The sequence below is a fragment of the Mizuhopecten yessoensis genome, unplaced genomic scaffold (assembly GCF_002113885.1).
Source record: "Mizuhopecten yessoensis strain PY_sf001 unplaced genomic scaffold, ASM211388v2 scaffold7111, whole genome shotgun sequence".
In the NCBI taxonomy this organism is placed as follows: domain Eukaryota; kingdom Metazoa; phylum Mollusca; class Bivalvia; order Pectinida; family Pectinidae; genus Mizuhopecten; species Mizuhopecten yessoensis.
In genome coordinates this window covers 20,577-44,050 of record NW_018406886.1, presented here as the reverse complement: position 1 = coordinate 44,050, position 23,474 = coordinate 20,577, and the positions used below count along the sequence as shown (strand labels likewise).

At 36.5% G+C, this 23,474-nt stretch overlaps 1 protein-coding gene across 1 annotated transcript; it reads left to right on the top strand.

Annotated features, from left to right (window-relative positions):
* The first annotated feature begins 14,135 nt into the window (after positions 1-14,135).
* Positions 14,136-19,653, top strand: LOC110453128 (pheromone-processing carboxypeptidase KEX1-like). Its single transcript, XM_021501969.1, has 4 exons — positions 14,136-14,346; positions 16,433-16,489; positions 17,382-17,655; positions 18,618-19,653. The coding sequence occupies exons 1-4, from the start codon at positions 14,271-14,273 to the stop codon at positions 18,793-18,795; spliced, it is 585 nt and encodes a 194-aa protein (XP_021357644.1). The 5' UTR covers positions 14,136-14,270; the 3' UTR covers positions 18,796-19,653.
* The last annotated feature ends 3,821 nt before the right edge of the window (positions 19,654-23,474 follow it).

Below are 23,474 nucleotides of genomic sequence, written 5' to 3'. Positions count from 1 at the left end.
TCCTATGATGGAGTCCGACAAAGTTTGTGAATGAAAATGAGCTTGACCTACTTTCAAGGTCGCAGGGGTGAAATAGGTCTAAACATTCAAACAACTTCTTCTGAAGATCTGAAGTCATATGATATTTGGCCACTAGCATCCCATGATGGAGCCCGACAAAGTTGCAAATGAAAATGACCTTGACCTACTTTCAAGGTCACAAAGGTGAAATAGGTCTAAACCTTCAAACAACTTTTTCTGAAGATCCGATTGCCCTAAAGTCATGATATTTGTCCAGTAGCATTCTATGGTGAATCCCAACAAAGTTTTGAAAATGAAAATGACCTTGACCTACTTTCAAGGTCACAAGGGTGAAATAGGTCTAAACCTTCAAACAACTTTTTCTCAAGATCCGATTGCCCTAAAGTCATGATATTTGTCCAGTAGCATCCTATGATGGAACCCGATGAAGTTTGAGAATGAAAATGAATATTTGACATGTTTCAAGTCATGCTCCTTTTCCCCACCAGCATCCTGTGTTTGAGTTCAACAACATTTGGACATGAATATGCCCTTGCGCTACGTATACTCTCAACGGCACAGGGGTCAATTAACTGTAAACCTTCAACCGCTTCTGAATAACCAATCAACCTTACTTCACAATATTTGGCCAACAACTCCATGTAACAAAACAAACAGGTAAGCGATACAGGCCCTTCTGGGGGCTCTTGTACTGATATCAGTTGTGCCATGTTTCTGGAGAAAAAAGTTAAAATTTAGGGAATTATTATAAGGGAATAGCAGTTTGATGGTATGAAAATTAAGACACTGAGAGTGTTTTAAAGTTCACCTGTAAAAATGCAAATGAGCTTATACAGGGGTGCAACATGCGTCATATTTCTGGCATCTTTTTCTTCAAATGTCTTCTGAATATCTAAGAGGCCTTATTATTAAATAAGTGGTCATGATGTATAGCCTTTAGCGAGCTGGAGTTGAGGGCTATCAAGTTTCACTTTGACAGAGTATTTTAAACACTTTATCTAAATAACCAATTAAGAGGCCTAGAGTCATAAATATGGCCTGTAGCCTGCTGGGATGCAGAACTATCTAGTTTGTTCAATTGAATGGCCTTGACCTATCCAAGTTACAGTTTTATCAAGGTCAAAGGAGTAAATCATATGGGTTATGGTTCAGCCGGTGACTAGCTGGGATGAAGGGAAACCACAGATATTGGCATAATGACCTTTGACTTGTTGTCACAGAGGTAAAATTCCTTGAAAGAATATTTAAAAACCTGTTCCCATAAGCTGATAAGTGAATGACCTTTGCCCATAATCAAGGTCACAAGTGTCGATTGTCTTGAAAACATTTAAACCATTTCTTCTGAATAACAAAGAGGCCCAGGGTGATGATATTTGGCCAGTAGCATGCTAGCATTAAGGGCTACAAAGTTTGTTCAAATGAATGACATTCACCCATATTCAAGGTCACAGGGGGGTCAAATATGTTTAAACTTTTAAATAATTTCTTCTGAATAACCAAGAGGCCCAGGGTGATGATATTTGGCCAGTAGCATGCTAGCATGAAGGGCTACAAATTAAAGTTTGTTCAAATGAATGACCTTTGCCCATAATCAAGGTCACAGGCATCAATTGTCTTGAAAAATTTTAAACAACTTCTTCTGTATAACCAAAAGGTCCAGGGTAATGATATTTGACCACAAGGATGTTGGCATGAAGGGATACAAAGTTTGTTCAAATGAATGACCTTTGCCTATAATCAAGGTCACAGGCATCAATTGTCTTGAAAAATTTTAAACAACTTCTTCTGTATAACCTAAAGGTCCAGGGTAATGATATTTGGCCACAAGGATGTTGGCATGAAAGGATACGAAGTTTGTTTAGATGAATGACCTTGCACATCTGGTCCATAGTGCTAAAATCTTTAAAAGTCATTTTCTCAATTAACAAAAGGTATAAGGTTGTGATATTTGGCAAGTTGCATTCTGGCAGAAAGGGCTATGAAGTTTGTTCAACTAAATGTCCATGTTTGACTTTCAAGGTCACAGGGGTCAAATGTGTTTTAATTGTTTAACCGGTTTCTTCTGAATGACTGACTTGAAGTCAAAACACTTATATTTTGCCTGTAGCTTTATTTTATTACACTTTTAAGGTTACAATTGTGAAATTTAATACCAGGTGAGCAATGCAGGCCCAATGGGCCTCTTGTTTTCTTTTGCCTTCTGTTTGTATTATAAAGTTCTAGTTGAAACAGAAGTTTTGGAAGTGAACTGACCTGGAGCTCAACCGATCACATTACATGTACTGAAATGGAAATAAAGAAACAATTCAGTTTGGATGCAGTTGATTGTAGGGTTTTTTTCAGAAATCAATAGGATCCTTGGTTATGCTTTAAGAATTCAATGGCATTTAATTGTTTGATACACAATAGTTATCTTCAGTTATTAAAGAAAATCTTCATGTTATGACCAACAGAGAATGGGGTGCTATAGCTGTTACTTTTGATCATCGTTTGATTATAACGAGTGTGGATCTTAAATGTATTTAATGGGTGACAGCGTCATGATCTATTGCATATTTTACCATTGTGACATCAAAATATATGTCATTTGGAAAGTATTCAAGGCTGGTACAGTGATATATTTTTAGATTTTGTGTTGGTGGTCCTTTAATTGAATGCAAATAGTTCAACATTTTCCTTGATCAGAAAGTGTAGAAATGATGAAAATATTTTTTGATCTGAGACTTTTAAGTTTTGTTTGAAAATTGAACATGACCTTGTGTAAAATTTGTATTTTAGAAATAAATATATATATATATATATATTACCAATACATCAAAATGTATATTGCTATGACATAACAATTTATTATATTATTTTATGTCAATTTTACATCAGAGAGACACTGACATAGCTAAGAACCATCAAATTGATTCTAAAGCATTCTCCTTGACACATCGCATGAATAAAGGAAGGTGATCATGATCATGATAGCTTACATAGTATGTTTCTCTTAGCTAAAGACAATCAGTTATTATTCTGGGCCCAATTCATGAAATCGTTCTCACGCTCAAACCCAGATTCCAGCTGTGCTCAAGCTCACTTTCTTGTGCCAGTGATTTTTTTTTATGTAGAAAGGACTATGTATGGTTTGGGCCTTTTTTGGCCCCCAAATCCATCAGAATTAAAAATCTGCAATAGAACTTTCAAACAACTATTTCTTGAATTTTGAATACTTCCCCAGTACTATTATGTAAACATTTATTTGTGTTTTCAATTTTGACTGCCATGGTAACCAGGTCATATTTGCATAAATTATTGAAATTTGATTATTCAGTCAATTTTGACAGGTTTTCACCTAGTTTTTCCTTTAGCTACCATAGAGCGCACTCTTGAACAAATTTTATATTTTTCCTAAAGATGTATTACATGTGCCTACACATTATCCTTTGATATTAAGTTTGTTCAAGCATGTGCTCTATAGTTATAGGAGAAAAACTATGCAAAATATCACAATATTCACTGAATATTCCAATTTTTCTAATTTATGCAATTTTGAACTTGTTACCATGGCAACAATAATTAGAAATATAAATAAATATTTTCATAATAGTATTTGGGAAGTATTCGAAATTAAAGAAACAGTCATTTCAAAGTTCATTTAAAGGTTTTGAATTTTGATGCATTTGGGGGCCAAAACAGGCCCAAACCATACATAGTACTTTGAAAAGATTTACACCTGACTTTTGACTACGTTACATGATTTAAATGAGTTACAAGAAAGTTGACTTGAACACAGAATTCATGCTTGAGCATAAAAACAGTTTCATGAATACGGGCCCTGGTCTCTCTGTCATCTGTTATTGTCCTACTTTAGATGGTTCTTACCAGTTAGTGAGGATGTTAATACAGTACCAGATATTTTCACTGGTTTCTTGACATTAAATTGTTAACATTAAAGTATTAGATTGTACAAAAGGCAGTGTCATTGATTTCGTGAGTTTACAATATCTACATCCATAATACTGTCTGAATTATTACATGATGTCAGATCCTTATTAATTTATAGTAGCTTTCATTTCAAACAATGGTTAATATTTTTATTTTAACTAGCAAGTATTTAATTTACAGATAATATTTTACATACATTGTGTATATCCAAACTCATGAAAGACAGTTATAAAGAAAAGGATATTTTGGTAAGAATAAAAAAAGTGCATGGACTTTAAATGAACAACAAATACAATATTTAAGGAAAGCAAGGGAGGTAACCCATTTACCCTTATACCAAGAATGATAAAAATTCATTGTGGTACAAGGAACTAGGTCTGTAGTTCACTGATTGATTAAAAAAGGGAAACAATAACTACAGGAGACTGATTTTAAAGAAAAAAATCAAATCTCCCTCAATTTGAATTATTGAAAGACATTTTCCTTAAAAAGGTATTTGATTTTTGTAAATATCAAATCATCTATTCATTGAAATATTTAAAGGACAAATTTATTTAAATGTTCAAATCATCTATGAATTAACTTTTTTCAAGATTTTTCTTGCATCTTAGGGCATTTGTATATTCCAGTGTTATATTCAGACTGCACACTGAAGTCAGTTGAAGCAAAAGTTGCTCTAAGAGTGAAATTGAATCTTATATGATACTGACTTTGGGTTACCAAGGGCACTAACTCCTTTACATCAAAATATATGTTGTCAAATAAGGTAAACAAAAACTGAAGTAGGTTATCTATTTTTGGGAGATTGCCAAGGTGAAAGGGATGTATTTATGTTTACACTGATAAAGCCTTTCCCTGTAATGGTATAACATGTACACGTATAGGAACTCAAAGGTAGATCTAGACATGTCCTGTTATTAGCTCACCTAGTCCGAAGGACCAAGGTGAGCTTATGCCGTACCGTGGTGTCGTCACTGTAAGTCAACAATTTCTTCAAACGACTTCTCCTTCTTAACCACTGATTGGAATTTGACTAAATTTGACTGGAAGCATTCCTAGGTGGTGAGGATTACAAATTGTACAAATGGTGGGGCTGACCCTCCAGGGGGCTGAAGGGTGGGGTTAAAAGGGGGCAATTTGGCTATATTGCTATAAACAACTTCTTCTGTAGAACTATCCTATAGATATTTATCATATTTGACTGGAAGCATCCCTAGGTAGTGGGGATTCAAAATTGTACAAATGGTGGGGCTGCCCCAAGGGGGCTGAGGGGCGAGCCAAAAAGGGCTGTTTGGCCTTATTGCTTTAAGTGACTTCTTCTCTGGAACTCAGAGATTAACATCAACCATATTTGACTGGAAGCATCCTTAGGTAGTGGGGATTCAAAATTGTACAAATGGTGGGTCTGACCCCCATGGGGGCCAAAAGGAGGCAATTCGGCTATATTGCTATAAACAACTTCTTTTGTAGAACTTGCATTGGATATCGATCATATTTGGTTGGAAGCATTCATGGGAGGCAGGGATTCAAAATTGTTCAAATGGTGGGGCTTACCTCAGGTAACTGACTGGCGGGGCCAAAAAGGGTTATTTTGCTACATTGCTTTAAGCGACTTCTTCTCTGGATCCTGAACCAAAAGATGGATATCAACCATATTTGACTGGAAGCATCCCTAGGTAGTGGGGATGCAAAATTGTACAAATTGTGGGATTACCCCTCGGGATAAGGGATGGGGCCAACTTTAAGATATGGTAAAGATCCCAACTCTATAACCATATATACAATTGCCAAGTATAAAGAAAAGAATGCTTATATGCTTCCAGGATGTCCCTAGGGTCTGGCCCCACCCTTGGAGACATAGTCCCTGGGCCATAACTTTAAAACAGTTGAGATCCCCACCCCAAAACTATATATACAAATGCTGGGCATAAAGAGACGAATGCAATCATGTTATCAGAATAGACCCTGGGGTCTGACCAAACCCCTAGGGACCTAGTTTCTTAGTCACAGCTTGGAAACAGTTGAGAGCCCCACCCTATAACCGTATATATACAATTGCTGAGTATAAAGAGATGATTGCACATATGCTTCCAGGTTGGCCTTGGGGACTGCCCCACCCTTGGAGACTTAACCCCTGGGTCATAACTTTGAAATGGTTAATATCCCCACCCCAAAACTATATATACAATTGTTGGGCATAAAGAGACGAATGCAGTCATGACATTAGAATTGATCCCAGGGTCTGCCCCACCCTTGCAGACTTGGCCCCTGGGTCATAACTTTGAAACGGTTGAGATCCCCACCCCAAAACTATATATACAAATGCTTGGCAAAAAGAGACAAATGCAGTCACGATATTAGAATCGATCATGTGGTCTGGCCACAACTCTAGGGACCTAGTTTCTGAGTCAAAGCTTGGAAACAGGTAAGATCCCCACCCCATAACCATACATAACATTGCTGGGCATCTAATATAGCTATGCTACAAGGATTGGCCTTGGGGTCTGGCATATTCCCTTGATCTCATTTGGAGAATAGTTTGCCATGATTGCTTAGGTATCCAGGTGAGCGTTACAGGCCCTCTGGGCCTCTTGTAATTCAGATGTGATGAACTCAATATAAAACCAGATGTAATATTTCAATAAATACTTATTACATAATGCAAACACTCTGATTTGTTTTTGCATAATTTATCTGTCTTTACATTCCATCTTGTCAAATCGTACTGATAGCAAAAACCAAAGTAAAAGTTTGCTGTGGATCAGCGTGTGTCACCTTCGCCCAATTTGTCAATGTATCTGAATGGTGTTTAATAAATTATTTTGTGGGCGGACGTCTGTAGCTGATGAAGGGTAATATAGGGAAGGATTACTGCAGAATAATCGGAAGAAAAAGTCGAAACAGCACTCATATCATACATATCAGACAAGCATGCAACTCTTTTAGAAGTAATAAACTGTGGTCCAGGTCTGTCCCAATGCCAAGGTCGGAATAGGCGACGAGGTTAGGAGGATTGCAATCATTGTTACCTCGCGCATAGGTTTCCACCTTGAGAAAAATTAGGATGTAAAGTAGCCCCCTCAAACACACACACATTACCATTCACACACAATAAAAGTTCAACACAACGCAAAGTTTTAATACCCATCCTCAGAGAGTCCGGAGACCACAGGTCCTCCCACTCAAATCTTGGTAGGCCCAAGAAACCAACCAGGGGCACCTCCACCAAAATCTGTCCTTCATCCTCTCTCCTCTGTAGACAGCTGCACTATCCTTCTATTCCAGTGAGAGAGAGGGGCTCGAATCATTCCTTGGGCACCTCCTAAATCATGTTTGGCTTGCATACTTACTGGATCTGGCTTCTGTACCTCCTGTCCTAGGAAATTTGGATTTATTATAAACCCCCTAAGAGGTGGCCTAGATATCAATGAGTTGGTGATCTATTCCTTACTCCAGAATTGTCCGCAGACTTTTTGGAGTGGGCCTACCCTGCTGCATCCTCTGTGCGTCAGTAAGGGCAGAACCTCCCACCGGTTGGAACGAGTGGAAGGACTCTTCAGATTATGGCTAAGACCGAATTTTACTTCGAGCCATATATGTATACAGACCACCTCCAGGGTTCCCTCAGTGGTGTAAAATGGCGCTGGTACATCTGCTCCGCTGGTGGCTTCCCTCGTCTCAGTTCATCAATTCCTCTTCCTCCTTAACCCAGATGGATTCTTTGATTTCCTCACTTTCTGGTTGTCTTCACTTTCTATAACACTTTCGAGTTGTTCCTGTCTGTGATGACGTAGGTGTGTATTTTAGCATTGTCTGTAATGGCTGATTACTGTGTTGTGTCTCCTTGTATTACTAGTGTATACCTGCTGTTTCATGGATTCAATGTCTTTCTGATGTTCTTATAAGCGTCCCGGATTTCTGGCCGGTTTTCCCGATGGATGTTATTGGTTGCAGCTGTTACATGGAATTTGGTAAATCACCCTGTCCTGTCTTCCGGCAATCTGTCTTTCGAATGAAGTATTGTTCGATGGAGTTTTGTGGTCTCATGGGCGTATTGATGTGATGTTTACGCAGCCCTATTGAAAGTGCTCCAGACACCCCTTTTATGTATCGTATAGTTACCATGCCGTCAGTTTTCCTCTCTGTGTTTGTACGTTTGTGTTTCTTTCGGCGAGTCACGTTACTTTTGTTTTCCGTTTGGTTTACTACTTTCCTTATCGACAATTCGGGGTATCTCCACATGTTGTCAGGACCTGTTTGATATGTCATTTTTCAGTTTCCATGTCTTCCTATTTAGGTGTGATGTATATGCATCCGTCAAGGAGAGTGCGAACTATCCCCAACTTCTGACGCAATGGATGATGTGAATTGAAATTGAGATTCTGGTCTGTGTGAGAGGTTTTTTTCTGTGTACCAGCAATTTGATGGAACCGTCAGCTCCTCTTAGAATCAGGGTATCCAAGGGGGCTCTTCTTCTGATGTAAATCTTATGGAGCCTGTATAATCCGCCTGTTTCAGGTGAGCTGATAGGTTGTTAACCTCACCTTTCTGGACTACTTCCAAGATATCGTCAACATGTCTTGGACGAAACTCCATTGGAGCAGTTGTAATGGCTTTCTGCTCCAGATGCTGCATAAATCAGCACCAACTGGTGATACGTATACTGGACTCCCCATTGTTACCACAGACTTTTACTGGTATAAATTGTGTCCCTGAAAGAGAGATAATGGAGTTTCAACTCTTAACAACTCACTGATGCTGTCAATAGGAAGATGTGTTCTCTTCGTTAGGGTTTTGTCTCCTTTTAAATATCCCGTATGACCTAAACCGCCTCGTCCACTGATGCATTGGTAAAAAGGGACACGTCATGCGAGTTAAAAAGTCGCCCTCTACAGCAATGATGAAGCCAGATCCGACCCAAAATCTTTCGTGCTTTTCACGTGGTGTTCTGTTTTTCCCATCAGTGGACCCAGGATGTCTGCAAGCCATCTCGATACACTGTACCAAACGGAACCAGTGTAATCCACCATAAAAACATTTGGATAGCCTGGCTTGTGGTTCTTCGGTGTACAGTATATGCGTGGAGTGTTTCCTTATGTAGGGTAGACACATTTTACATTGTTCTTCACAGATATTGCCATTGTCTTTCATGTTTGTGATAGTTGTGACAAATTTACGTTTATATGTTGGCGTGGGATCTGTTTTCACCACCTCGTATGTTTTGTTGTCACTAAGCATGGTGGTTTTCTATTTCTCATATTCTGCTTTGTCCATAACGATGGTGGCAATGAAGGGGATGGGGTATTCTTAACTAACAAGGTAGAATAGGTCTGCCCTTGTCTACTAGTTAAAGCATGATTAACTTTTTTTCCTTAATGCAGCAAGACTTTTTCTTTCTCCCTAATCAGGATTGTTATTTTGGTGGTTCAGCTCTTTTAGGACTCCAATCACCTCCGATCTTGATTGGGCCGCCACTGTCTGTGGGAGTTTTAAAACTGCGATCTCTGTGGCCGCTACACACTCTTTCAACGGCAAGTGCTTAGGTGTGATGGCATAATTGAGATCCTTAATTAGTGAGTACCCGTATTCGGTGTTGTATGCATGTGCAGTTGGCCCTAGCCTAATCAGCGGAGTCTTCGTCCGAAATGGTCGATAATTCTTTCTCTAAATTAATGTTTTGAGCCCTATCCATGCTGTTTCGAGCCCTTAGTGTGTTGACAGGGCAGTACAGTTACAGTGTGACTAGAACTAACCCTTTACATCTAAGGGTGAATTTCAATGTCTAAATGTTTGGACTGAGGACTGCCCATATTTAAATCTAATTTTCGGAATGAGATTCTTCAGTGTGGTTTGAATAATAAATAATACGTTTGACTTGAAACAAACAGTACTTGAACACTTCTTTTGCGAGCTTTTGAAAACGTCTTTTTCCTTTGTCAAGAAAAGAGTGCATATGACCGGTTTTTCGACTCTAAACCACTTAAAACAACTCACTAAGTCACAGTGTGACGAAACATCTGTCGGAATATATTTACCATATATCGCCATGTAACAATCTTATACTACAGGCGGTCAAAGGGACGGGTGATATGTTTACCCTTTCCGCCCCTTAGAGGAACTAACTTCCCGATCCGTACTGATAGATTTTTAAACTTAGTTTAAGTGGGGACGTCGTAAACTTAAGCCCAAGAATTACAGCTAGATAATTGACGTCGGTCTTATTAATCGAGACCAGCCATCCGCATGCCCGTGTCGTGTCCAAGCTCGATGTACAATTTTCATACGAAATTGACAGAACTGTGGTAATCTAGCAATGTATCTGACCGTCTGGCTCCTTAAATTTCCGTAGCCATGTTCATTGCTCATTGTTATCTGTCCTTAAAACGAACCTACACTCATTCAGGTTATACTTGAAATACTTAGTAAAAGTAAACTACTACCAACAGTAGACACAGTAGTTTCTTTCTGGTTTGCCTTATGTCCGACAACCGTACGCGATAATACGCTCTTTACCATCCTGTTTTAAGGCACTCGCGTCTGTGTTTGATATGAACTCTCCTCCATCCACTTGAGAATACACTGAATTCGGGGAGCTCGAAACTCGCCATGCCCACCGTTTGTCTTTCTTAGTGAAGTCAAATTGGGGCTTAGCTATGCCACAGTAATAACAAATCCTAAGTGTATATAGATACCTGTCTTCATAAGACCGTATATATTTCCAGGGCGTTAAATCTCGAACAATAGAATAACCAAATACAAGTATCACTCAACAGATATATAGTAGGCTATACATCATTTTATCATTGTCACGATACAATTGGACTGCTGACGGGCGATTTTACAACACAGTGTTTCCAAAGATGCAGCTTGATGAAGACTATGGGCGAGTTTTACAGTCGCCATCACATTATCATCGGGATATGTAATATTTCTATGTTATTTGATTATGCACATATGTGTGCAATGGTTTTTTTTCTGTCACTTCTACAGCTCTCGCTTTGAGAACATGGTTATTCTTGGATTTGTTTAAATTTGCATGGTGGGTGTCGACGAAGAAGCAGAGGACCCCGTACATTCATAATGGTCTCCGTTTTAAAACTTTCAGAGTTCTGATTTCCTTGTTTTATCGATTATGAATTTGAATTATGGCGTAGTTCCCACTTTGATATGCTCTTATTTCATTGTTGAATGTTCACGCCTTTGTAAGATTTTGTTTTGTTGAACAATATCACTCAAATCCATTGTTACATTATATTTTCATTTCTTAGGTTTTCGGTCGACATGTACATTTTATACTGCCAAATATGCATACAGCATTTAATAATTTAGTGCTTAAGAATTCGTCCAACTGTAACATGATAAGGTAGTCCGTATTTAACATTTAATTTACGTGTGGGTTGTTGAATAAGGTTATTATGTAACGTATACGTAATGCTTTTGAAGGACATGTAGATGTTTGCCTGGCATTGAAACGACTGGAGTTTTACATGTGTTTGCGTCTAACCGACTGTTGTGTATTGCTACCTGATTTGTATATGTTCACCTGACTTCCTGATTAAGTCTACTCCACTACATGGCCTACATATATTTATATCTGACTTGTTCGTCAATAGTGTGCTTTTCGACGAGCTGGCCTTTCTCCGTCTCTCCCTGTAGCTTGCCTAATTTTTCTCTCTATTCGCTTGTATAAGTCCGGTCAAAAAAGGAAATCCGCGGGGATTTTTGGTTTAAACGTAAGGACAATTTTTTCATGTTCTTTTCATAATTCCCTTCGCAAATATGATTGGGGGACTTCTGGCAATGGCGACTGATGTTATTTTAGTGGTTTTTTTATGACGTCATGGAAATGGCGGCCATTGGCTATTTTGCTATTATCTACTCATATGTACCTGGCCTATTGTATCTGTTTTATGGATATAGCTAGGTACCTTATAATTTATACATACATGAAGGGAGCATGACTATTGTGATATAGTAAGCACTGCATACTTCACTACTTTGAAATGGACTCTGTGAACAGTGGACTTTAGTGACGTATTAAGTAACATTTTGGCACCAAAAGTCCTCGTCATTATGAGATCGTGTGATATTCTTCCAGCATTTGATAAAACTGTTGTGTCCTTTAGAATTGAAACTGTATCTTTCCTAGCTTTTTTTAGACTGTGGGCATTGAACATGTTGGTGGGCGAAGTTCTGAAAGGTTAATATTTTTGGTACAGCTACTGAAAAGGTATCTTGAATATATTTCTGTGATTCTGGTACAGCAATTTTTACGTTAAAATCTGATGATATTGTTAATTGATGATACACTTTCATTTAGCACTCTCCTCTTTTTAAAAGAGACTCCGAGTTGCAATACGGGTACGAGTAAGTTTTTTGGATTTTGTGTCGATTATATAAAACAGAACACCTCAAATTATCATCATTATCATATTCAGCAACAGCAGTGTGCTAGTATCCATTATGAAGGACAGTGTCATACTGTGCCATATTCCATCTTTGCGTATTGCAGAGTTATCTTCTCTTGGCAGCAGGGATTGATTTTAACGTCATTGGTTTGTGTGAGAAAATTACGTCGTTTTCTCAAAGATTGATGACGTTACTCTCACAAACAAGTGACGTAACAATCAATACCTGCTCACATGAGAAGATACCTCCGAATACGCAAAGACGGAATACGAGCAAACAAGTACCCGGGTACAGACTAGTACTAACTCACACAGGTACAACTACAGCATGGTGTATAGGCTGGCTAATGTTTCACTCACTCAGATAAGTGTGTTTTAGTGCATACCTTCTCGTCCCTCGGGAGTTATCACCACCAAGCTATTACTCGGGTAGGATCAATCCCGTGACACTCGATATCGATGTAGTCAACATAGAAATAATGCAGTAACCTATACTCACTATTCACTGTATATACCGTAAACAGAGAGTTCGTGTACTGTGTATGTTTACCAACTCATGTGATATGTAGTCACCATCGATCATTTCTGTAAATAGTATAATCCGGTCAGAATCGTGTAGTTGTGTTTGCACCCCCATATCATAATCGATTCAAGTTTATGTTTTAAATATCTTATGTAAACTAGGCGAATATTGACATAAATCCATTCTTAGCCGATTAAATAACCCCGAGAGGATCAATTACCGCAAAACACAACTATAGAGAATAATTAGACGAAGAGAAGCTGTTCACTCGTTCATGTACACCATCGACTTACCATATAGTATATGTTGTCATATGATGTTAATATAATCCGTTACAATTTACTGATTGTTTTGTAAATTTCATTGTAAGAGAAACTTACTGCGGTTCGAATGTAATGGTCAGGGCTGTGTAGTACTGAGTATTTTGGACTTAAACTCTGATAGCTATGGGAAATAAACTTAAGATTCGTATAATCTTAATACAAAATAAAACATTTTCCTTTTTCAACACCATTAATTAGATAGACAAATGTCAGGCCTTACTGGTTATTTTGTAAAGCTTACGCATTTCCGAACAGTTCAGTGTCGTTCAGTATGCACCTTTCCATATGAGATCGATACGAGTTTCCCCGAACCTCAGCTTCGTCTTTTAGGTCGTTTTGATAAAAAAAAAAACATAAGTCTCAACTACTTAAATAAAAATACCATTATATTTATTTATAACAGCTTTCGTGAGTCCCAGATTTTGCACTTCAATTGTGCCTTGTGTCCAAACCTTCATCCTTTGACGCGGTTATTGTGTCCCACTTATTAAGGATTCATGCTAAATGTATTGCACGTTTGCTTTGTGTTAAATGATATGATAGAAGCATTCTTCTCTACATACTTAATAGAATAAACTCACGAAGTTAACAAAATGATATCAGGGGTGTGCTATTTTCGCAGATCGTCTTAATATGTTCCTTATCATTATTTAATTATAAACAAAATCCTATTCGTTCCAGGCTATAGTCAAACGGTGTATTGTAATGATAATGGAATACACGTAGAACTGTTATTAACCCGATATATATTCAGTAAAGGACATCCACATCACGTTTTTGGCACCAAGCCAATTTCTGATCCAATATGTCTGTTAACTGTGTAGATAGTATATACGAACCTATTTTGGCAGCTATTAATAAGGTAAAATACATGTCAAATCTGTGTATGTACACACGGAGCTAGCTAATCAGACCGTGAATTTAACCAGTGTCTGCTGCTATTGAGTCACGTGTGTGTTTAAAGAGAGCCGAGTGTAGGGTGGGCACCAGTTAGAAGAGCGTCGTCCTAGGGTAGATCTGTATATACCGGGCAGGTACTGGTATCTGAGTCGGAGAAAATAAGACATGGCAACCGTAAGGATGTGGACCCTTGTGGGGCTGGCCCTACTGTGTACGATGCTAACTGTTCAGGCAGATGATGGTAAGCATTTCACGTCATATTTATTTTCGACTAATTCTATTATATTTTGGAGTAAATATATCGTTAAAATCATTACATCGTTTAATCTTATACCACTATGTATGGTGTTTTTTTTAATATAAATATCTGTTTTAAAAGTATGATCTTTTGTTATGTTTACGGCAACGATTTTTCCCGTTTAGAATATCTCATAATCAAAGTTGAGTCTGTATTTGTGTTATCACAATGTTTACGATTTTTACCTGTGTTTTTTTTAAATGCCAGTAGTAGAGCTACTTGCAGTGAACGTAGTAATTCTCATGTAAATAATTAAATTTGATTTTGTCACGTATTTTATAGTTTTAGAACCATAAGATGTTTTGTAGTGTTAGTGCTGGTAGTTAATCAACTCCCCTCTGAACTTTTGTTATTCTTTGCTATATGGTTATGTAGTTGTCGTGGTGCTTCTTTATCGGTCTATATATTTGTTATAAGATATTTCAGTTTTTAGTGGACCATATAAAGAAAATCTCTCCTCTTTAGACTTTACTGATGGCATATATATATATATATATATATCACATTTAACATTTAAACATTTTATCTAGTTAAATATTCCCCTGGTGCTTTTCTGTCTATTATAAATATACGTAGACACTTTGTTGATTCTATGTTGTAAATGTATGCCGTGTTGTAGCTTTTAATTACCTTCAAAACGAAAGACGCAAATAAACCTATTTTCAGATTTCGTTTCAGTTGTTGCGATGATTATTGGGAGGTTTGTAATTTAAAACCCAATAAACAATATAATATTGTTGACTATTTTGTATAATATATTACATCATTCAAGTATCTTTTCATATACAACCTTCTGTTTATATCTTGTACTTATAACTTCAGTTTTCAATGTCAGGACAAGGTAACAGGGATATAAGCAATGTCAACCACATTGTTTTTTTTGTGTATATGTTTTTGAGACATATACATAAACTGGACGTACAGTGCACACGTACTTACACATACAGACAAAGGCAAGGGTTTCTCAGCTATCATCAATGAACTGTTACAACATAATATATGTTGTAACTCGTATCTCGTCCCTTCTTTCTGGTGCTTGTCTCTCGTTAACTCACTTTATGTGATAGTGCATCTTGCGCAAGAATAGGTCCTCTACATCAGCGTTCCTTGTCCGCGATGCTCTCAGCTTAATTGCTGCCTTCGGCTGTCTTTAGCGAGGGGACTATTGGTTTTATATAATAGCTGTATTTTCAATTATAGTATATCAGTTCTATCTTCTTGTAATATGATGTATATGTACATGTAACTGTTCTGTTCCACTGTGTCTTGATAAAGGAGCTGATCGCTCCGAAAATTTGACAACCTAAACTTGTCCACACTGTTGGAATTACTTCTTTGCCCCATAAACATTATTTATGATGATATATTACAGCTTTGAGAATTAATAATAATATGTATATCTCCTGATGTTTTGTGACTATTTCTATATGTTTAATGGTTAAGATCAACACTCTTGTAAAACAAAAATACAATTTTTTTATACCTGTTTGTAAGCTGGAGTTGACCAAAAATATTTTATAATCTAAAGTTTGCTAATCGATCCTACCAATGGGGTATTTGCTGAGTGCCAACATTCTTTACTTCAATAGGCAATCTAATTATTAGATAGTGGCAAATTAATTATAAACTTTTCCATAAATGCTGCCCCTTTTCACTGAGATTAACCTTGTTTATAAAACACATTTCCTTGGATAATGTTTAAAATATTTGGTTTCAGTCTAACAACTTCTTAGCCTTAAAAATGTGTCCTCGTTATTAGAAGTGAACACTTTTGAAAAAATAAAAACAAAAACAAACAGAAAAAAAATAAAAATAAAAATAAAAGGTTAGTGTGTTTTGAAAATACTTGCTTAAGTTCCATCAAGTAAATTTACTTGCTAATTTATTTTTGAAATAAGAGAAACTATAATCGCTATCAAAATAGACTGCCTTAAGCTGAAATCGAATATGTTGGCTCTCTGAGATGGACCCGTGCCAGTTGTACAAGGGTTGTGCAACTAACCAAGCATTCCGTATTTTGGTTTTGTAGACGCAACCCCCGGCCCCGGTGGTGAGCACGGAAAAGACATGGAGAGAGACGGAGACGGTAAGTACTTGCGCCATTTAACGAGATTCTAACATTACAAACTCCGGCATAAAGCGAGAAAAAATGTCCGTTTCATTATTCTTACATAAGTCAATATATTCCTTTAACAGAAAATACGATATGGTATATATGCATTTCAGCGTATGATTATCTTTAATATGTGAAATTAGTTATAATGTTATATTATCTTATTATTACTTCAATGTACCTACCTGTTTGATATAAATTGAAAAAATACAATAACTACATTCATATAAGTCAAAGCATCAAAATGAATTCATAAAATTAGTCTTTGCCAAACTATTCACAATCTCGTGTATTTATACAACACATACATACAACACTCATGAAACTCGCAAAAATAAAAATGATTGACTTATTACTTATTTACTTTCTCTTCATTAAGACATTGACACAACATACGACCATGGGCCAATACAAAGTAAAACACATTTCAAAACATTTCTTAAAATAAAACTATTAAAAATGCAGAACATGATCTCATTAATGACTGACGCATGATACTGATGGTAAGACATATTTAAAACCAGGGTCAAGAATTAGGTACGTCAGCATGCCCACTCCCTTAAAAACCCGACAGCAAGGTTAATAGTACCATTTACGAGTTAATTACAAAAGCACTAACAATAAATTTAAAAGTAAATCAACAGGAGAAATTTTACGAAATGTCTGTCAAATGAAATCTGTGTTACGTCAAAAACGTAAAATATTATATTTGATGTTTTCAAACACAGTGAATTTTTAGGTAATGATCCAGATAAGTAGACTTCAGATATACAAAATATTAGAAAAAGAGGAAAAGTTCGAAATTTAAAATTTATGTTTTATGTATTTAGATAACAATGCGTTAATTTGCAACAACTCGTTTCAGATCATTTCGGCTACAAACACGACAAGGACGACGACGGCGACGATGATGATGATTGCGAAGATCACGACGACGATGACAAGGATGATCATGGAAGAAAGGGAGATGACATGCACAAGGAAGGCGACAAGGATGGTAAACACAAAGAAGATGGCAAAGAGGAACACAACGAGCACAGTAAGAACAAGAGATGTCGCCGCAAGAAAATAGCCAAGATCTTAATCATTGTCGGCCTTGGCATCGTTGTCATCGGCACTGGCGTCGGCGTGGTCATCTGGTGAGTACACTATGACGTCATTTATCCTTACTTGGATGGATAAAAAACAGTTACAAGAAATTAGTAATGTATATAACATTTAAATCAGTTTATATTATGAAGCAAAGTCGGATGCACGGCGAATATTAATAATAAAAAGTTACTCATTTCATGACATTTTTTTCGCTTATATAAGAATCTGCTCTTCTGATTTTTTTTTATTAACATCCTTTTTTGAGCAAACATTTTTTTAAAGAGGAAAATATTAGAAAATGAAAAATGCTATGTCATATTAGTGAGTTTTGGTGGTGAAATTCATCGTTTTCATAGTATGCAGATCTAATCGTACCTACCTTCCTAATCTATCCTATTCCTATGTTTGCATAATTGATAAACACATTACATGTATCTTCTATAATCTATATGGAAGGAAAATTACTTCATATTACATTTTGATACCAGAAAAGCAAATTAAGATACACCTACCCCTTATTTTTAAATAAAAAAGTACAACTTTTTCACCGTTTTTTTTTTTTTTTTTTTGCTTATTTAAAGATTGATTAAAAAGGACTGATGACCAACTTTTCTTAACATTATGGGTTTTTCTGTGCTATCTTTCAACGTTTGCCTGATCAAAAAACAAAAGGGCTTGAGTTCATATGAATGAGTAATGATAACCAATATTTCATAGTGATTTCATAATTTTGAACCTTATAAACTCGTACACCAAAAGTAAACTTGCTACATAATTAAATAATGGCGACCTAATGACACTTTTAGTGACGAATCTGGTGTCGAAAAGGAGAATTACTCAAAATGGCATCCGAATCTGTCGCTTTTGAAAACCTTGTAAATTAGTTCTGTGTCAAGTGTATACATATTGAAATTTAATCAAATGTTAAACTTTTATTAATAATATGATTTCTGAATGAAAACGACCATTTAATTTTGGAGAATTTATACACGGCCATGTTCCCTTGCAGTTGTGTGCGTCACAAACGTCAGATGAGAAGAAACGTAACTGACTCCAGGACAAATCTACATGTGCCCGGTGCCCGCGAGAATGTGTACATCGTCACAGACACCAAACCGCAGCAGGAGAAACCGTCCGTACTCGCCTTTCCCGTAGTGTCACACGCGCCCCTTCCAGGAAAGGAGTAAAGCACGGAGTGTGACCTGAAAATTACTCGCATCATACTGTGGACCTTGATAACAACTTATAGACGCAATCACCATGCGTTAAGAATGTTAAGAATTGACAGAGGGGGAGGAGCGATGTCGACCCCCATCTTTACTATGCATCAAAAGATTTCCAGGGAAATGATATTTTTTTGTGTTGTCTATGTCCAACCCTGGTGATAAACATGACGTTAGAGAATGAAACCCTCCCATGTGATACTAGTATATTCATGTCAATGCACGTGATTTTAGTTAGAATAAATTGTATCAAGCATCATTCCCGAGTAAAATCATTGATATCTCATATAAATTTGAATAGTTTGGAATTTTTCTTGGTATTTTTTGGTTTTTATGCATGTCTAACATGCACATTTTTGCAGCTGTATTAATCCAGAAATTATCACTAAATGAAATGATAGTTTGATATATAAAACCTAAATTTATGCTTGATACAAACTCTTCATATAAGTGTATGGTGTTGTCTGCGATTTCATGTTTATTTTTATTCTTATAGATTTACAACAAAAAAGAAAGATTTTCTCATTTTCTTGAATCAGTGTTATTCTTCATGTGTGTGGCTTTAAGCAGACAATAGATAAAATTCACCACAAACCAACATGTGTATTATCAATTTACACCATTGCAATTAACGTAGATATATATCTCAGAACTTCGTCATCTCAGCTTTCTTCGATTTCTCGAAGGTCTTATTATTGCTTACAATTTAAAAGTAAGATTGTGATCATTATCGTCCTTGCTTGTAGCTGACTTGTGTAAATACACATGTGTCCTGATAATGATGTTTGGTTGTTTTTTGTAATTAAAATCGTAAAAAATGTTTCTGAAATTTTGTGTGTTTTAATTACTTTGCAAGTAAACGTAGAACGACTTTTCTCGTGCCCATCTGTGCTGAACTTTGGATAACCTTGACGCGGCAAGACCCATTGTGTACACTCAACACATAAGCCGTCAGAAAATTGCACCAAACGATTGGAAAAGTGTTAATAATACATTCTGTGTACACGAACTCATTATCAACCTGCAGCCAAACTAGGTCAATATCTATGTATCGGGGACTACTATCGATTTGATAAACGCTTCGAAGACAATACACGTACAAGGTATTGTAAATATGGTAAGCAATAAAGAACTTGATTTATTTATATGAACTCGGTACTATGGTATTGATTGGGTTCTTGCGAGAACGAACACATATACATTTTATATATACCATAAACGCAGCGTATTTCGTGATGAAACCGCAAACTGTAGAAAACGCTGGCATTTTGTTTTGTTTATTTATTCAAAAGGTATCGACAGATATATACTTTTTTATTCATATATGTAAATTGTTCATGATACAAATTTTATGCTATGATCAATGCGTTAATAAGAGTTATTATCTACTACCAGGGTACGACATGCAGCGCAGTTCAATAGCATATGTGAATGCATTATCTTGGTATAAAATCTATGCTATATCTTATCGGGTAAAAACCACCTGACATACGAAGCCCTAGCTTAACTTAAGGGAAATTGATTTCACGTTCCACCTAGATACTTAAGTATGTTGCGTTTATAGGTGGTGAGTATATAACTTAAATACACACATGACCACAGCTGTTAACAGGATGTAAAACACAATCAAACCAAAAACAAGAGGCCCAATGGGCCTGAATCGCACATCTGGTATAAATCTCACATTTGTAATCTTAAAAGTGGACTAGAATACAGCTACAGAGTTTATAGCCTTCCGACACAGCATGTTTCTGGCCAAATATCATTACCCTGGACCTTTTGGATATTTAGAACAAGTCATTTAAAGATTTAAACATATTTGATCCCTGTGACCTCGAATATGAGCAAAGGTCATTCATTTGAACAAACTTTGTCGCCTTTCATCCCAGCATCTAATAAGCAAAATAGCATAACTCTAGGACTCTAGGTAATTCAGAATAAGTCGTTTAAAGGTTTTTAACATATTTGACCCCTGCGACCATGAATATATGTCAAGGTCATTTGTTAGAACAAACTTGATTACTCTTTAACTCAGCATGCTACTGGCCCAATACCATCATCATAGGCCTCATGGTTATTGAGAAGAAGTTGTTTAAAGGTTTTAAAATTATTACTATTTTTGAAAACAGGTGAAGGTCATTTGTTTGAACAAACTTGGTAGCCTTCATCCCAGCGTGATACTGGTCAAATATCATTAATCTAGGCTACTTGTGTATTCAGGAGAAGTTGTTAAAAGGTTTGAACAACTTTGACCCATGTGACCTTGAACATTGGTGAGGGTCATTTGTTTGAACAAACTTGGTAGCCCTTCATCCAAGCATGATACTGACCAAATATCATCATCCTAGGCCTTTTGGTTATTGAGAAGAAGTCGTTTATAGATTTTGAACATAATTAATCCCTGTGACCTTGAATAAATGGCAAGGTCATTCATTTGAACAAACTTGGTAGCCCTTCATCCCATCATGTTACAGGCCAGATATCATTATCCTGCAAATTTTGGTTATTCAGAAGAAGAAGTTTAAAGATTTTAAACATATTTGATTTTTGTGACCTTGAAAATAATTCAAGGTCATTCATTTTGAATAAACTTGGTAGCCCATCATCCTAGCATGCTACTGGCCAAATATAAACATCCTGGGCCTTTTGGTTATTGAGAAGAAGTTGTTTAAAGTTTTTTTTATAGACAATTGAACCCTGTGACCTTGAATATAAGTGAAGGTCATTCGTTTTGAATAAACTTGGTAGCCCATCATCCTAGCATGCTACTGGCCAAATATAAACATCCTGGGCCTTTTGGTTATTCAGAAGAAGTTGTTTGAAGTAAAATATTGACGTAGGACGGACGACAGACGGACGACGGACGCCGCACCACGGCATAAGCTCACTTGGCCCTTCGGGCCAGGGATATGCACCAGACCAATGAGGTATTGATATGAGGCATCATCATGAGGTCTCCTGTTCTGGTTTGCTGGTGTAACCCTATGCTTACCATTTCAATATAACGTGTCTTAGCACGAATCATCCTTTGCAGGAAGCCTCCCTCGATATATACCAGCTAAGTCATAACGGATTGGTACTTTTTGGCTGTATACTACCTTTGTAATATGTTTATGTACGAAACACTCTGGCATCCTCGAAATGACCTTATTCACCCCTGCAATTTCACAATGAAATATTGCAACCTTTGAATTGGAAGAGTTCAAATGTGTCTTCAGGGGTGAATGAGTTAAAGGGCCTCGCTCTCGATACAGACAGATAACTTTTATTATCAATTTCTATGACAAGGGTCAACCACTAGGGGGTGTCGGTGGATAACGTTAACGAGTAGCGCTTATAATATATTGTACACTGTCATCCTGTGTAATGTCACAAACCTATCGATTTCAGAAAAAAAAATTGGAGTACATGTGGGCAGATTGGTCACAGTGGAATCCCTGATATATACGAGAAATCAGATACCCTGTGGCAGAGGGTTTAGAAACCAAACGATATCCTCAGGGGTTCGTTCTAGTTAAAACTGGATTTTACCAATTCATTTCTAGTTTTTAAATATGTAAATCGCAACGAAAAAACACGGGTCTTTGGTGTTGGTTTGTTTATTATTGTTATTGTACAATCGATATAATCAAGTGAGGGTCAATAAATATGATCTATATATATATATATAAAGAAATAAATCACACACACCGATCGGATTTCCTTAGTACTTTCATCTATTCCGAACAAACATGATTATGACAGCAACCCAACACAGAAAATGATGTCATCATACTTAAACAGGCGTACTGACGTCACAATAAATGCAACAAAATACGTCAAAACTAAAATGTAATTAATGGTCATAATCTAATCATCAAATATTATGATATTGTGATACATCATAATTACAGATCAAATGAGAAGTTCCAGGCATGACACTACATACTGCACTCGTCAATAAAATCCATCAGAAACTCCTTTAAGTTATACAGCAACTACTCATGTTTTAAGTTATTGATTTACACTGAATCTTCTGTCTTTCTTTATATTAGATCTTCTGTAACTTGATTACAGGTGAAAAATAAACTCTATTATTTGTAAGCCGATAAATTCACTGTTAAAATTCTCACGTTTTTGTCCACTATAAAAACAAAACAAAAACCCGATGATTGAATAAATAGCAATTAAAAAATTACAGTTTCTATTTGTGTTCACTTTGAAATCGATTCTATATCTTTTTATGCCTATTCTTCCCTGACTACGCGGTATTTTTTCTGTTAAATGTAGACTCAGGCGAATTTGGTTCGAAGAAATAAACTTATAATTAAAAGCGCACAATAATATGTTCGTGCTTTTCAAACATATTGCCATCCTCAAAAATCACACTTTAAACAAAATGTGTTCGTAACTTGAAGGGCATCGAATAATTGAGCCATGTAACACAATATATTTCAATTGATTTAAATATGATAAAGATCAACAATTTTACCTTAACATATCTATACAACATTTCCAAATGCCGATATTGTAGATAGCATTGTCTTCTTGTGTCACGACAACTCATTCAGTTTGTGGGATTTAAAGTTTTATTTTCGTAACAGAATCGTGACGAGAAATATGAAGACCTGTATCAACTACCTCACGAATTTTATGAATAAATA

Coding starts and splice junctions, on each gene's coding strand:
- LOC110453128 (XM_021501969.1), top strand. CDS start 14,271: ATGGCAACCGTAAGGATGTGGACCCTTGTGGGGCTGGCCCTACTGTGT. Junction 14,347..16,432: donor AACTGTTCAGGCAGATGATG/GTAAGCATTTCA, acceptor TTGGTTTTGTAG/ACGCAACCCCCGGCCCCGGT. Junction 17,656..18,617: donor GGCGTCGGCGTGGTCATCTG/GTGAGTACACTA, acceptor GTTCCCTTGCAG/TTGTGTGCGTCACAAACGTC.